Source organism: Emericellopsis atlantica, assembly GCF_019669845.1.
Source record: "Emericellopsis atlantica unplaced genomic scaffold F5Z01scaffold_59, whole genome shotgun sequence".
Lineage (NCBI taxonomy): Eukaryota > Fungi > Ascomycota > Sordariomycetes > Hypocreales > Bionectriaceae > Emericellopsis > Emericellopsis atlantica.
Window position 1 is genome coordinate 18085 of NW_025764761.1, and position 13651 is coordinate 31735.

At 51.7% G+C, this 13651-nt stretch overlaps 6 protein-coding genes across 6 annotated transcripts; 3 read left to right on the top strand and 3 right to left on the bottom strand.

The window, feature by feature from the left end:
- Window positions 1-2136: 2136 nt before the first annotated feature.
- Window positions 2137-2577, bottom strand: F5Z01DRAFT_606075 (uncharacterized protein; the record flags this gene model as incomplete). The annotated part of the gene is made up of 2 exons (XM_046260768.1): window positions 2137-2183; window positions 2232-2577. Coding segments are annotated over 2 exons (393 nt in total), but the record flags the coding sequence as incomplete, so codon positions are not given.
- Window positions 2578-3757: 1180 nt separating this feature from the next.
- Window positions 3758-4190, top strand: F5Z01DRAFT_668787 (uncharacterized protein). The gene has a single exon (XM_046264374.1). The coding sequence runs from the start codon at window positions 3870-3872 to the stop codon at window positions 4179-4181; it is 312 nt and encodes a 103-aa protein (XP_046113510.1). The 5' UTR covers window positions 3758-3869; the 3' UTR covers window positions 4182-4190.
- Window positions 4191-6000: 1810 nt separating this feature from the next.
- On the bottom strand, window positions 6001-7340 carry F5Z01DRAFT_475498 (uncharacterized protein). Its single transcript, XM_046260026.1, has one exon. It carries the CDS (start codon window positions 7104-7106, stop codon window positions 6276-6278), a length of 831 nt encoding a protein of 276 aa, XP_046113511.1. The 5' UTR covers window positions 7107-7340; the 3' UTR covers window positions 6001-6275.
- Window positions 7341-8017: 677 nt separating this feature from the next.
- Window positions 8018-10327, top strand: F5Z01DRAFT_678552 (serine/threonine-protein kinase Sgk2; the record flags this gene model as incomplete). Its single annotated transcript, XM_046265454.1, has 1 exon — window positions 8018-10327. One exon carries the CDS (start codon window positions 8018-8020, stop codon window positions 10325-10327), a length of 2310 nt encoding a protein of 769 aa, XP_046113512.1.
- A 558-nt stretch (window positions 10328-10885) lies between these two features.
- On the top strand, window positions 10886-11655 carry F5Z01DRAFT_641064 (uncharacterized protein; the record flags this gene model as incomplete). Its single annotated transcript, XM_046262561.1, has 3 exons — window positions 10886-11056; window positions 11102-11385; window positions 11433-11655. 3 exons carry the CDS (start codon window positions 10886-10888, stop codon window positions 11653-11655), a joined length of 678 nt encoding a protein of 225 aa, XP_046113513.1.
- A 55-nt stretch (window positions 11656-11710) lies between these two features.
- On the bottom strand, window positions 11711-12944 carry F5Z01DRAFT_474477 (uncharacterized protein). Its single transcript, XM_046260024.1, has 4 exons — window positions 12362-12944; window positions 12246-12302; window positions 11974-12195; window positions 11711-11911 (listed from the first exon to the last, which is right to left on the bottom strand). The coding sequence occupies exons 1-4, from the start codon at window positions 12753-12755 to the stop codon at window positions 11901-11903; spliced, it is 684 nt and encodes a 227-aa protein (XP_046113514.1). The 5' UTR covers window positions 12756-12944; the 3' UTR covers window positions 11711-11900.
- Between the last annotated feature and the right edge of the window lie 707 nt (window positions 12945-13651).

The following is a 13651-nucleotide window of genomic DNA, read 5'->3' on the forward strand; positions in this document are numbered from 1 at the left end:
CACCTGCGAGTAGCGAGAACGAGCTAATAAAGAAGGCAAAGGAAGAAGCTAGGAAGACGACGAGAGAAGACGTCACCCGGTCGGAGCAGCTCCCTGCTATGAATTTAATAAGCCCAAACATGTCCCGACAGAAGCATCCTACGACCAACTGCCCGACAAGGTTGGCAAGTACTCGAAGCGAATCGACGTAGCGCTACCAGGGAAACACACCAAGGTAAAGTATGATCAGCTCGGGCGCAAAGAGGCTAGTATACTTGTGCAGCTGCGGACGGGCATGGCAAGAGTTAACGACTATACACCACATCCAAGCGGCACTATATGATCTACGTACCTGCAGACGGACCCGAGAAACGATAGCGGTTTCCTTTTCATATGCACCCAGTGGACAGAGCAACGCAAGGTATTGCAAGAGTGTACGACTTATAGTATAACTAAAGCTTACTATAGTACATGCTTTTGTGGTTTGTGATTGAGTCCTTTCATCGCTAGACATATAGCGTGCGGTCCATCTCTGCGACGGCACGTGACTATAGGGTAGGGTGAAACAAGTACCAGGATAACTAGCGGCGACCGCGCAGACCCCTTCTGATCTTGTTCTGGAAGAAAGATATATTGGGGCGTGAATAATACTATATGGTGTGACGTGAATTAGGTGCCAGCAGCGTTCTTCCCGTCCATAACAACAGCGGCATGTGATGTGCACTCCTTCATTCCATACCCAGCCTTTTTTGACCAAATTGTCATGGAATTACGCTAGTTCGCTGAACTGGCTTGTTGTGAGATGGCAAGAGAGCGCTTCGCCGTGAGGCTCCCTCGTCAGCAGATGGCTCTCGTCGTACACCGGGCGATAGCTCACAATGGATAGGGGAGGTGTGAGACACACTAAGGGCATGCAGAAGGCATATGTCCACAAAGAAGTGCTGGTGTCAGATTTGGAATATAGCTCGGATTTTTAAAGGATTTCTTCAACTTTGGCACACTTGCCAGGGTTCTTGGATGCTACTTACAGAAGGAAAGCCAGAAGCTGGCAGTTTTGCGAAGGTGTGTGGTCCAGGATAGGCTCTTCAGGCAAACCATGATTTCCCAACACGCTCAAGAGCCTCCGTATGAGTGCAATTGCTGAGTAGTGTTCAAGCTAAGCAGGCCGAGATTTTCACAGACTATTTTCCAGATTCCTGGGGCATTGAGCTGGAGCAGTCGCGACTTCCTGCCCATGGCTTGACCATAGCACCGAACGGTATAATAAAGGAGGGCTTCGGCCGGTTCTTAAAGGCAATCCCATCCAGCCTCACCACGTCTCAGTGCTTGTAAACCGTAGTAACATCAGAGTATAACTTACATGGATTTCTTCTCGCAGAGAACCTGTGGAGCATGGTAAAGAGTGCGCATACACCTGCCCAGCCAGACGGCATATCCTTGAATGCCCTGTAAGCAGTGATGCGTGTCAAGAAGCGAGCCGACGTAGAACTTTTCAACTTGAGTCGCTGCTCGAAGATAAATCTTTTTTTCTATTTCGTGCGCTCTTTTAGTCTCTGTGAAGATTACCGGGACGATACTGATCTTGACATTGCTGGGGAAAAGTTGGCCTCGAAGCTTTCCATGGTCGTTGAGATAACTCAGATCTGAGTTCAATATAAGATACACATCCCAGCTGCTCTCGGAGTTCTCGGAGCCTGAGGTTGCCTTGTGGTTGATGGACGGCATAGGAATGACTATAATCCCTCGAGAGTCTCGGGGTCGTCGTTTGTAGTTCAAGATGTACGATGAATGAGAGAAGGTCACTCAGCAAAGTGGGCATGGACTTGGATTTATACTCACCTGCTGGCCAATACTCAGAGGGTTACGAGTGCAGGCAATGCCATAGGCTGAAGAAAGTTCACGACACAGGACTAGTAGATGCTTCAATCAATGTGGCGGATGAGCTTTGGCGCAGCAGCAGAGCAGCAGGCAGCAACTATATCGACATCCTCCGGCGGATATTATCATCCGCCTGGGTCGCGGGTCCTCTCCGCTCTCCATCATACCTGGGACCTCAAGTAGTACGACGGCACTCACGAGATCTGGCATCCAATGACATTACAACGACAGGGTGTCTGGGTATTTAGGCTTCGCAGCTCCACTAGATTTCAAGGCATCCTTCCGTCTTTGTCCGCGTTCCCGCAGCTGTTCTTGCCGTTTCATCGCTAAAGAAAGTTAGCGAAAACTTTATGGTTCGGCACCGCTAAACGTACCCCAAGCGCGCGCCTGGCTTTGCACCGAAGGATGAACCCAGCTGTACAAGGCAGCCCTCTCCGGATGCCGACGTGCGAGACCAACGTCTTCATCCGGCGGTGCTTGTGCGCCTTTGAGATTGAATTGCAAAGATTTCGTGGCGTCTCTCTCGCCGAAGAGAAGGAAACCCTCGGCGTCCCACATAGGGATATGCATGTTAGTCCGGTAGTAGCATCCTTGGAGGCAAGGAACAGTTCGTTCCTGCCGGAAGGTCATCGCAAAGGCGTCTCTGACTTTGTTCCAAGACCACTTCATCTCGTGACGGGCATAGATAATGAAGTCGGACTGCTCGACTGTGTACCTTTTCCCATGCGCTAGGGAACAACCGCGGCGCAGAGACTTTTTCCGCTTTGTGAGCAATTGGACGCCTGCATCAAATTCGGCAAGGCTTGGAAGCCGACCAGGCAAGAAACTGCTCATTGCGTGGGTTTGTAGGTGGAGAATTGTCGTCGCTCATAGACCGGCCCTATGTAGTCTGGGTAGACAGACAATGGCAAGTCGCAAGCCTGACCAGAATTAAATAGTATCAAGCACACTGCCCCGGGGTCTATCCGTTTGTGGCCGCTCCTTGAGTATGACGCGCGGTCTTGATACAAGGAAGCAGGCTGATGCGGATGATGAGCGCACATGTCATTAGTGAGTCGACGATCGGATGTTTCAGCATTCTCCATAGTCAACGGCCACTTTGTAAGCAATCGGCCGCCGCTGGAAGCCCCCAACCTCCTTGGACTTAGTTGAGATCGAGCCTGATGACCGAAACGTGCCGCATTCGCTTGTTGTGGACCACCACTTCCATGAAACTCGGGCACTTCCCATCATTCACTGATGCTTGAGGAAACCCGATGCGGACACCGCTCAGGGTAGTCTAATTGACAGGCAGAATGCAGCCGTTCCAGTCACAGCTCCCTGTGACCCACTGTGACTGCCACACGGCAAGCAGCCAAAGCACTAGTACAAGAATCACACCCACTCGGATCCAGCCGCCTCGTGCGCTTCACTGTGGCTGTGAGCGTGCAGGCATCCTAGCCGGAGGCCACAGAGAGCTTGGCAGAGCGGGGTGCCAAGCCAGACGCTGGCGGAGCATCACACCCTCTCAGTGTGATGGCTGCCACACCGCAAGATATCCCCAGGCAGGTACCCGCAATAATGGCGGAGCCCCCACACCCTCTCGTCTCAAGTCTTGTGTGATGGTTAATTGTGGCTGCCACATTGAAAGGTCATGGGTGGCCTGGCCCGGGGGGGGGGGGGTTCCTCACGCAACAGCCACCCCAGGCAGAGGCCCAAGGTGATGGCGGAGCCATCACACCCTCTCAGTCCTACCCTTCCGCAATGGCTACCACGCGGCAAGGACTTGGCAGGTGTGTCGTTATCGGAAAGCAAGAGAATAGCCATGGCATGTTCTTCATGATGGGAGGTAAAAATGGAGTACACGTGAGAGGCGCATGCGGTCGCATGCTGGGTCGTAAGATAAATCGGTAAGCAACATCTTAACAAAACCAGGCGAGCATCCTGTAGAGCACGCGGCACCCACGCCAAATCACTCAATTAAAGCTGAGCTACTGTATGCTTCGAATCTACTTTGAGAACAGAAAAGTATTATGCAACGTCTTCTACGTACCTACCTTGTAGCCATCTTGGCTACCTTTGGAGGTGCTTCGGATCCATTCTCCAACTCCTGCTTCGACTGCAAAACACATGAATTGGTGGCCATGTGGCATTGCTTAGAGATGAACACCCACCTTTGTCAGGACGATTCTGAGTGTAAATTCATGCTTTTCAAAGACTGTAGTGAGTTTTTATCCCCCTCATCTAGATTTTGCCGCTGCAATCTCACCTGTTCTCAGCGACTTACCATGCTTGCCCGGCCATTGAGTGTAGCGATGCTTGAGAATGGGCGCTCTGGGGAATGAGCGGTCGGCAACCGAGTTGTTCCTTTCCATGGAGAAAGAGCTTGAATTCATACCTGCCCTGAAAGGGATCATTTACTCTTTGACGGGACGATGCAGGTTGACGTCCGCCTCTGCCAGAAGAAGACGGCGCAGTTTGGCCTGGCGATGGGATGATTCCTCTAGCCGACGCTCCGACCCTATCGTGCTCCGTCCATCCGCTTAATCTGTTGAGTTTTCAGTGCATGCCGGAACATTGGACCTCTGCGAGACCCCGCAAGCCACGGGAGGCCGATGCTGGCTTTGTACCGTTAAGCTCCAGCGAACCCACCCAACCTCTTCTGATTTAGCAGGTCCTCTATCCCGCCGTTTCCATTTAAAAGAGAGCTTAGTTCCGATTCTGTGCTTCAGATCATGATGCATCCCCATCGCACGTGGCCTCTGCAACGACCATTTTATCAAGAGCGGCCTGGTCTGACAACAACGCCGAAGGGTGATGAGCGCTCTCATGGCCCGTCTATAAGTGTGACATCGCCACGCCGCTCGCCGACCAGAGGCTCTCCTGGCTGGGCAAATACAGTGCAAGCGGGATTCGCGAGCCCCGTTGTCGAGGAAGAACAAGCCGGTGTCGTCCGCATCGTCGACAACCATGAACCACGGTCTAATGTCGTCCTATATGCAGCTAGGCGCGCACGAGTGTCAGCATGTCGACGTCTGGCTGGTGCCGGCCAGGCAAAGCGAGAGCGTCTGTAAGAGCGCGGTAGGAAATTTCGTATGTTGAGATTGAGACAGCGTCGGCGCCAATGTGGGCGATGGATGGGCTGATGGAGGAAACAGGAGGAGAATGGCCGCGGGAAATGCTAGATGCTACCTTTTGCAAGTGGATGAGCCACACTGTATTTGATGCTGCCTCATGTGACAAGCCACACTGAGCGTGGTCTATCTCACGCAGTCCAACTTTCACACCACTTGTGTTTCCACCGAGAGCGATCAATAACTACGATAAGGATAGTCGTTAGATTTGAACGTGACTGTAGAAAACTAGGGCTGAGAGGTTTGTGGGTGGACACTGGGGGACCAGGATTCGAGGCACCCAGCTGGATGACTGCAGTTGTTTCCTGACGACTACTACAAGTCTCACTGAGGAATCGGAGCGTCTTCTACGCCGGGGAGAAAGCCGTACCAGGGAGTATTCCCGCTCGCCATTGCCTATTTACCTCATACACGAGCTCATCGCAAAGCTGAGAGGCCTCTTTAAGACCTTGGGCGTTCTTCTGCAACACGAGGAGAAGGTGAGAGAGTATATCATCGGACAACTCTCGGTGGTGCGCCAGCGAGCCACGAAGCACTCCCAAGTCCCGGGTCATGTCGACGACGCGCTTGTCATGAGCCGTTTTGCTACCGTGCGGATCAGGATCACGTGTCTGAGGTCGATCTTGGTCGCTTTGCGCCGGTACGGCTTGAAGAGGCGTGTGTCGGGATAGTTGTTTACGCACTCGGCGAAGTATTCGTCGTCTGAAGCTAAGTTTTTCCATCGTATGGCAGCAAACAGGAGCTCTAATGGGCATTGAAAGACTCCCAGAAGCCTCTCAAGACCATGCAGCGGGTGACCTCTGCGTTATAAGCAATCAGTTTCGTCAATTGTCCCCAAATAGCCGTGTCCGAGTTGTAAGAGGATACTCAAGCTACATTGCGGATGCCCTGTTGTGTTCGCTCCGGAGTGCTTCCTCCTTGACCGCGGCCGGATTTGGAAGAAAGAACCCAAGTACTATTTATATGTGCTGCTGAGCTTGAGAATTTCCACGCTATCTCTCCATGACTGCTTGAGGGTCAACGATAGGATCAGGCGCAGTCTGTTGGAGACGGCTCCAATTTGACTGTAATGCCAACCTCCTCGCCGGGTCTTGCTACTTCTCGATCGTGATACCTGATCGAAATTGGGCGAATATGCTTGAGATAGCGTGGAGATCCTTTAGATTGGGATTCAGTGGCAGTTCTGCGAGAAGCCCCCTTTCTATTTTTGATGCAACCCGAATCTGAAAGTGTGTAGAAGGTGATCCCTTCATTTATTTCCACCAGTCTGACGGTAGCGCATACCCTAGATCCTCGAATGTCCAGCTAAGGAAGCCTTTTGCCGTGGTGAGAAGCCAAGTGTATCCCCGCACCAGTGAGTGCTCGCTGACTGTTGAACCTCCTATCATGCTCCTCGCACGATAGCATCCACCAATTCTCGCTGTTCCCAGGATATCTGGTGATCTTGTACTTTGATTGCCCGTTCTTGAAGATATCCTGTATGTCAATAGTGCGCTCGACTTCGGCAGCCGGGCTGCGATCGCTGGGCCTCTGGCGTTTCTGAGTCACTGGCAATCTGGGAAATATCTGGCGTTTCGAAAATTCTCCGCTCTCTACTTGTGAGGCAGCCGGGTCGGCCGTCGTTCTTGTCAGGCTCTCGTGGCCCCGAAAGGGTCTGTTGACCATCTCGGCGACTTGGCTCCCCCGCCTTGGCATCACGTCTCGTGGGGAACCCGAAGTGTCAACTTCGGTCTCTACGAACGCGTTAATCAATATCCCGTTTGGGGCGAAGGGCGTCGTCCATATCCGTCGTACCCGACGAGCTTGCGCGCTCTTCGAGGTTGAGGGGCATGTCACGCTTTTGTAGGCGCAGATCGACGAAGACGTGACCTCGAGTTTCGATGCGTTGTAGCCACGTGATCGTTTGCCCATACCTTCGCGCGTCACTTGCGGGGGTGAAAGGCGTACACGGTTACCAACGCCAGGCGGACAGTTTCCTATGCGTGTCAGCCACTCAGTCATGTTACATCCACAGAGGCCTGTTGGGCATGCGCAACCAATACCGAGATCTATTGTACGCCCGACTCGAGGGCTAGAGCGTGATCCTATTTCAATTAAGCGATTCGCCTTGACTGGTCCTACGCAGGGGCAAACCATAGCCAATGGGCCGCTGGGTGTTGTTGGTCGCTGTCATCCGACAGAGCAGCCGTCCGGCGCTTAACTGCATGTTTGTGGTTTGCGATGAAGTATGCCAACATTCGGAACAGCCCTAAGACATACTGAATTCCTTTGAACCCTCTTCCTGAGTCCTGAAAATAAGTAAGATTGTAGACTGTTTGCGAATTTTACAGCTTGAGCTCCAAGACATCCATTGTACCGATCTCTGGCCGGCCCCAATTGCATCCACGTGTGACTAGGGTAAGAAGATGCGACAACTGAAAATGATACACTGACTCACTCAATCTTGACAGTTTACACGGAACCTCCCGTCTCACTCTAAGATGAAATCATCCTCTCTGAAGGGGGTATTGCGATCATCATAATAACGTTCACGTTAAAAAAACCTGCATTGCCAAGCACTGCAAAGAACAGATCAAAATCTGCGGAGCGTCGTACCATCTTTGTTACGACTCTGGGGGGAGTCCAGTTCATCAGGATGGTGATGTTGTGTGCAGGGAATGTCCTCATCATGGTCGAGTCAGCAAGTCCCAGGACTTTTCTCAGAGTCCTGTCGTGGGCAAGGACAGGGATGGCAACCTCTGGATCACCAAAGAAGGAGTTGTGGACTATTGATTATAGAGAGATCGGTTAGCGAAGAACAGCATACGAAGTTATCATTCTTAAAGATGTACGACGTGGGCTGCTCGCTGATTTCGAGTTCTCGATTGCCGTGTCCCGTCGGCTGCGAACAGGCGGGGCCCGCTGTCAAACGCACCTCTGCAAACACGTGATTCATCGCGTCGGCCCGTGTCTTCCTTGTTTACATTCCGCCCTAGCCCACTTCTTCGATTGCTTCCTCTCTTTATCATGCACTAAGCAATCAATCGGGTTTTCCGCAGGATCTCAGCATGGTACTGACAGAGAAGCATCTCGGGATCATTTCAGAACACCCACTTAATGACACACTCGGTGCGCTTCGAGACAAGTTACGCGACACCAACGAGGCCGACAGCCCGCGACAGGAGGATGTCGCCAGTCTTCTCTCGACCTTGGTTGGCTCAACAGCAGCTTTCAGTCTCCCCTCTCCTACAGGTGGTGGCAACGTTGCGGTGAGATTGTTCTCTATACAACAGCATGTCCGTGGAGGCTCGATGAGGTCTGACCATTTCCGCGCCCTCATCCGATGTGTCATTGACGAAAGAAACGACATTGACATATGGGAAGCTGTCTTCACCATCATCGAAAACCTCGGCGCCATCACACCTCCCTTATCCGGCATCGCTCCGACATTCCAAGGGACCCCGATCAAGACCAGCTCGAGTCGACTTGCTGATAGCGAAACGCGCGACATCGTCGAAGGAGAACTCTTCTTGGAAATAAGAGACTGTACTTTTCGCGATGTGAAGGGTTTCTTCGACAAGTTTTTCCCACCCAAGAGCTGGAGCAAGGCCCAGCAAGCTATGCTGGAAGATATTATGACGGCACACGATGGCAAGAACTGGACAGGCTTCCCCGCCACTCCAGATGAGAAGCCAGTCTGGGACTGGTTCCGTTCGCTGGAGGAGCGTTTCCTCTCCGACGCACCGCACAAGCTCCATACCACCAGAACCGCCAACCAATTCAGAGAACGCAAAGGCCAGATGGATCTTTTTGTACAGACACCCACTACGAAATCGAACGTCGCCTTCGAGTACAAGAATGTGCTTGTTGTTGGTGAGCAAAAGAAGTCGTATGATACGGGCAAATTCAAGGCGAATCTTCTCCAGCTTACGCGATATGTGCGAGGCGTCTTCGCCGACCAGCCAACCCGCCGATTCGTTCACGCATTCTCGCTCTGCGCCTCCACGATGGAGCTCTGGGTCTTTGACAGGTCCGGGCCGTACAGCTCGGGCTCATTCGACATTCATGACGAGCCTGATAAATTTGCACGAGCTCTGGTCGGGTATGCCACAATGGACGATGATGCGATGGGCCTCGACACGTTCATCCAACGACGGGATATACATCGCTATGTCACGTTGGATGATGCTGACGGGAATGAAAAAAGGATCAAGCTAGAAAAGGCAATGGTCAGGCAAAGAGCCATTGTGTGTCGTGGCACTGCTTGCTTCGAGACCCAAGATGGCCACGTCGCCAAGTTCTCCTGGGCGTCAGATAAGCGGAAGCTTGAGGCGGAACAGCTGAGACGAGCCGAACAAAGGGGTGTGAAAGGAGTGGCAACGATGGTTGCGCATCGACAAGTCACAACAATCGCAGCGATACGGGAGGGTTTGGAATTTTCCAAACCCCACCGCTTCCGGGACGAACCTGTTCATTTCGGCGGCACGACCACAGCAAGTACGAACACGTCAGGTCACAAGCGCAAGTCGTCATCTGATCACACATCCGACAATTCATCGGGGCTTAAGAGGAGACGGTCGAATAGTCAAAGATCCACATTAGCTACTACGCTGAACAACGGACTATCGACGGGCAAAGCACAGCCAAGTCTGTATTCGGCCGGCAACGACCTTTGGGAGAACAGAATATATTCTTGTCTGGTAGTGTCGCCGGCGGGGCGTGTTATCAGCGGCTTCAGGACCATCAGGGAACTGTTAGAGGCTATGAGGGATGCGATCAGGGCACACCAGTCTCTTTACAAGAAAGGCAATATCCTTCATCGCGACATATCGTCCAACAACATTATCATTACAAACCCGGAGTTGGCAGACGGCTTCAAGGGCATGCTCATTGATCTCGATCTGGCAAAAGAGAGAAACAGCGGTCCAAGCGGGGCACGGCACCAGACGGGCACGATGCAATTTATGGCGGTCGAAGTTCTGCGCAGAGCTGATCACACCTACCGTCATGACCTTGAGTCGTTCTTTTACGTTCTTTTATGGATGTGTGTGCGGCAGTCGTGGAACAATGGATTCGCCCGTGAAGAAAAGCCACCGAAAGAAAGCCTTCTTAGGAAATGGGAAATCGGGAATTTCACGGACATTGCCCGCATCAAATCAGGCGATATGACCGTTGATGGACTCGAAAGGCTTCTGGGCGAATTTCCCGCGTCCTTAGATGTTGTCAAGCCGCTCTGTCTCAGGATGAGAAAAATTCTCTTTCCCCTGGACAAGGATGAAAGGATGAGCTTTGGAACTCCCGCAGGAGACCCGGATCAACTGTACAATCCTTTCATAGCAGCGTTTGAAGAAGCTATCAAAAGCGTTAGGGTAGGCTGAAATGAAGATGAAAGCCTGCGCAAAGCGTCTACTACCTGAATGTGACTGTCGGATCTCCGATAAAGTCGCTGTCCTTGTCTGCTTGCACATTTCCTCATTCAGCAATGTTGGAATTCACTTGGCATTTTCGTTCCTGGATGTTGAGCTAATCAAATCCACGGGCGCTTGTAGGTATTATCGGTCAATGCAGCTGCCTGAATGAGCTGAGAGGATGATGCCCTCCCGTGCGGCTGACTCACAAGAGCGCGCGCTCGCGGGGCCCAGCGCAGATGTGATTCATTATGTAAGCGGCCACAACAGTAGGTGATGTGGAAGACGAGAGATTGCCCCACGTCCAGTCACCCGAACGGGTTGTGCCAACAAGGTGCTGCCGACTCGCACAAGGGGGAGGACCGCACTCCCAGTCATGCGACGTCACTTGTCATCTTTGATTATCACGTGATATGAAACAACGTCAGGTGTGCTCTTTGGGCACCCACGGCTCCTTGCCTTGCCCTCTGAAATGCCGCGAATACACCACCGTTCTTGTCGAAATCATCGCGACCATCAAACAAGGCTATGGCTTCAACATATTCAGAGGATATCAAGCAAGCGATAATTCAAGATGGCTTTTGGACATTGGAGGATGCAACCGTCGGCAGACACATGGATGAAATCGTCCGTGACGACTTCCGGATCCAGACCGCCAAAGGAATGAGTCTGTGCAAGGTGGCTGCTCTGGATAACTTGGTAAGTCATTCAGAGCCGCCGTAGCGTCATTCTAATTGATTGGAGCTTGTTCGGCCAGTTCTCGAGTCGTTCTTCGACCGTTCAATACTCGCATTTTACAGAAAGTTTGGAAGGACGAAGGGAACACATTTCATTTTACCCGCTCCTCAGCTAAGAATTCTTGTGGTTCTTGTCTGGTCAAGTGGCTCACGGATGATCTTGCACGCTGGTTCTCATCGCCACGACCTCCCCGCAACGATGGGGGGGAATGGATTTTTCGCGATCACTGATGACGCGCTCCCAATACCTGGGATAAAGGCTAGGTCGGTGGAGATGAAGGAAGGTGGACTGTGAGGCAACCTCTCGGAGCAAGTTGACTGAACTGACGAAGTAGCAGGGCCATTGTACACTCGCGAACTAGCTGGAAAATCGAAGAAGGGAAGCTCATCATGCTTGGCTTCATGATTCCGGATGAGGTTCCGCATTGGAAGGAGATGCCCATCCCGGTAGATTTGAAAGATATAGTAATGGAGATGGCTAGCGACACAATTGGCATAAATGCTGTCTTTTTTGATCCGGCCGATGGAAATGAGATACTTCAAGAGGAGGGACAAAGGTAGCCTAAAAAGTGTACGGACAGAATTCTGAACTATATTTTCGACTTTGGTTAAGGTAACGAAGTACGTTTCTGCCTCATGAGGAACTAGCTTTAACCCATGAATCTGCTTAGTATCGACTTGAAGTCGCTCTCACCGCGTTTGGTTACGGAATCTGAGGGTATTTGGAGTAGGAAGCGGCATGGAAAGAGCCGAGCCGAGCACTATTTGTTGTAGGATATGAATTGAAGACACTTGGCGTCGCATTGTCAACCGTATCGTGGATCCCATTTGTTGGTGGGGGTGCGAAAAAAGCCTGCCCCTCATATGGTATGTCCATATCCATGGTATAGGAGGCAAAGTTAGGTCGAAGGAGATGCTCGAGAGATCCACCTATCGGAAGCTGTGCATCGACTGGTTCGGTTGGCGTTTGAAAGGAGGAGTCCGCCAAATAATGAGACGAGCGCACCGGAGCGACAACACAATCTTGAGGATCTCCACGCTGATTGTCGTTCAATCCCGGTTCGTTACCTGGAACGGTCGAACACCGCCTGTCGGGATAGTCTGTTGTTGACGGTCAACCCTGGGAAGCACCCATGGTAGTATGAACTTACCAGCACTTGCTTGACAGTGAGACGGCTCCGGAGCGGGAGTAGGCGATGAATAACTGTCTATTAGTGCGTCAGGAATTTGAGCATATAACCTCTCGCAGGAGCTTTATCTTCCGCACCTTGTGAAGCAGGAGGAGACGGTGTCGGTGCTAGACGTCGTTTTGTCTTTTTTTTGGGCCGGCGCCCTACTTTTCCAGAATGCTTGCCTAGATCGTCCCAAGCCTTGTCTAGTAGTTGTTGTCGAAGTTTGACTGCCCTGATAACATCCTCCTGGGAGGCTTTCGCCGACCCAGTTTTACACCTTTGAAGGTGCAATATGTAGTCATTCCCGTCCGTCGCGCGTTCAGAACAGTAGATACACTGCTCATTGCATGGAAGATCTGTCGCCGGACTGTTAATATCACAGGCTAGGCCGATGGGACAAAGATCATACGACGCGTGTAATGTCGTGCGAGATTCTTTGGCTGTGTGAAAGTCGTTCTTAGTTTGTCTGAGCAATCGACGTGAGGACATTCGCCGCTTCGATCGCCTGGCGCCCTTCGCGTTTTGCCACTAAGGCTTCGAATATCTCCCAAGGCCGAGTCATTGCGAGTTCTCTCAATAGGAACACCAGATGTGATGTTTTGAGCAGCCGGTAGAAGTTGATTCAGGGCAGGTAGGGCACTATCGATGCAGGCCTGTGCGTCATTCAAACACGCTTGCACTTGGTCGACCAGAGACTACTAGGTTAGGCAACTGCACGAAACGCGGTACCAAGTACTTACAAGCAAATCTAGAACAGGTGTCCGTCGAGCCTCATCCATTACCAAAACTTTGGAGCAAGTCGTACACTGCAATTGGTGGTTTTGGGTTGGTAGACTCATCGTGATTAGGTTGGTGGAACTGTAACAGACTAGAATGGCCAAGACCATGACAGAGGCAACGAGAGCCCCGCCTTGAATGTCACGTGGGACATTCTTTGCGGTATTTTCCGGCAGCCATCATTCACTGCACTGAGTGAGTCAGCAACTATAAAGACCACGCATTCCCCTTGAAGGCAGTTTCTGTAAAGACAATTCATCGTGATCTATTGCTATCTGGCACCACATGCATGCTTCCCGGTCCGGTCCGTAACAATAGGTCCCAGATATTACGCACAGGGTTGACGTTTAATTTAGAAACCTCAAAATATAGCAACCATGAAGCCGTGCAACAATTGCAACGGCACCGGTAAAAAGGGCGGTTTGGACTGTACTGTTTGCGACGGTACTGGTAACGAGCAATCTTGAGACAGAACGCGGTGGACACACATTCTATGCTCACCTTGTGGCTGATGGCTGATGGCTGATGGCTGATGGCTGATGGCTGATGGCTGATGGCTGATGGCTGATGGCTGATGGCTGATGGCTGATGGCTGATGGCTGATGGCT